This window comes from Camellia sinensis, chromosome 3 (genome assembly GCF_055761805.1).
Source record: "Camellia sinensis isolate YWXY chromosome 3, ASM5576180v1, whole genome shotgun sequence".
NCBI classification, from domain to species: domain Eukaryota; kingdom Viridiplantae; phylum Streptophyta; class Magnoliopsida; order Ericales; family Theaceae; genus Camellia; species Camellia sinensis.
Window position 1 is genome coordinate 142,431,035 of NC_138963.1, and position 1,625 is coordinate 142,432,659.

General features: G+C 42.6%; 1 protein-coding gene across 1 annotated transcript; it reads left to right on the top strand.

Annotated features, from left to right (window-relative positions):
• The first annotated feature begins 739 nt into the window (after positions 1 to 739).
• On the top strand, positions 740 to 1,201 carry LOC145821876 (uncharacterized). Its single transcript, XM_082918451.1, has one exon. The coding sequence runs from the start codon at positions 740 to 742 to the stop codon at positions 1,199 to 1,201; it is 462 nt and encodes a 153-aa protein (XP_082774577.1).
• The last annotated feature ends 424 nt before the right edge of the window (positions 1,202 to 1,625 follow it).

The window sequence follows — 1,625 nt, forward strand, 5'->3', positions numbered from 1 at the left end:
AGCCTCCCCGTAGTACACCAATTCTTAATTCTGAGGCTTCTCTTGCTCGCTAGTCCCCAGAAATAGCAGAGTGGGAGATCACCTAAGTATGGTAAGAGGTTGAAAGTTGAGCATGATTCTACTGCCCTTTTCGATGTGGAAATTCGTGATGATGCCTCGGCTGGAGGTGAAGATGTTGATATTGTTTCTCAGGTTCATAGGACATTCCCTAGTGATGCTTGTTGCATTGTCTATGATAAGGCTTTGGTGCCTAGCCGACAAAAGCCACACAAGCCATACTGATTATCAGTTGGAATTGTCAAGGGATTGGGCGACCTCTGATAGTCCAGATCCTTAGAGGGTTATGCACAACCCATCGTCTTGGTGTGGTATTTCTTACGGAAACAAAAAATAGGGTGGGTGTCTTGGAAAAGATTCGTAGAAGACTTAAGTTCTCTAATTCTTGCTATGTTGACCCCGTTGGAACTGTAGAGGGTCTGGCTTTGTGGTGGCATGACGATGTGGATATGGATATCAAGTCTAAGAATGAGAATATCTTGCGATGTATGGTCTTTGTGTGTAACACCAAATGGTTGGAAACTTTTATATATGCACCTCCCTGTGTGACTCATCGAAGAGCTTTTTGGAATTACTTTCAAAGTATTGCCAAGGAAAATCAATTACCTTGGCTCTATATCGGTGATTTTAATGATTATGGCTCTGTTCGAAAGAAAGAAGGGGGTTGCAAGATTGCACGTTCATGGATCTTGAGTTCTATGGGCCAAATTTCACTTTGACTAATAACCAAGGAGAAGCTGGTAGTGTTCAGGAGCGATTAGATCTAGCGGTTGCTATAGTGGGATGTAAGGAGTCATTTCTATATGCCCAGGTTATCCATGAGGCTTCCATTGGTTCTAACCACTGCCCAATTCTTTTACAATTGTACATTCCTTCCAAGAGAGTTCCAAGACTCTTTAAGTTCGAATCCACGTGGAAGACTTCTCCTCTTTATAAGGAGGTTATCCAAGATAGATGGGCGATGGATCATAGAGGCTCTCCTATGTTCAATTTGTGTCAAAAATTGAAGACTTGTCGGACTGATCTGAAGGCTTGGAGTGCAGGGGAGTTTGGGAACAATAGGATCAGAATTACATCATTGAAAGAGAAACTAGTGAAGCTTCAAGGAGCACCTTCATCTGCGGAGAAATTCCAAAATCAGTGAACTATCCCAGACAAACTGGCGGATGTATTTCTAAAGGAAGAAATGTATTTGCACCAACGCTCGAGGGCCCGTTGGTTTCAATGTGAGGATCAAAATTCGGTGTTCTTTCATGCCTCAATTACTCCACGAAGACAAAGGAACTAAGTGATAAAGTTGTTAGATGAAGATAACAAGTGGCTGACTTCTGATGACGATATTAATGCACATCTCTTAGATTATTTTTCCAAGCTTTTCACCAGTATAGATCCAAGAGATATGAATGAGGCTTTGGATTTGGTTGGGCTCTCGGTGACGGTGGATATGAGCTCCTTTCTTATTAGGCCAATGTCGAATTCTGAGATCAAGACAACGGTGTTCCAGTTAGGCCTCTTGAGGGCCTCCAGACCCAATGGCTATTTTGGTATTTTCTATGGGATGCGGTTGG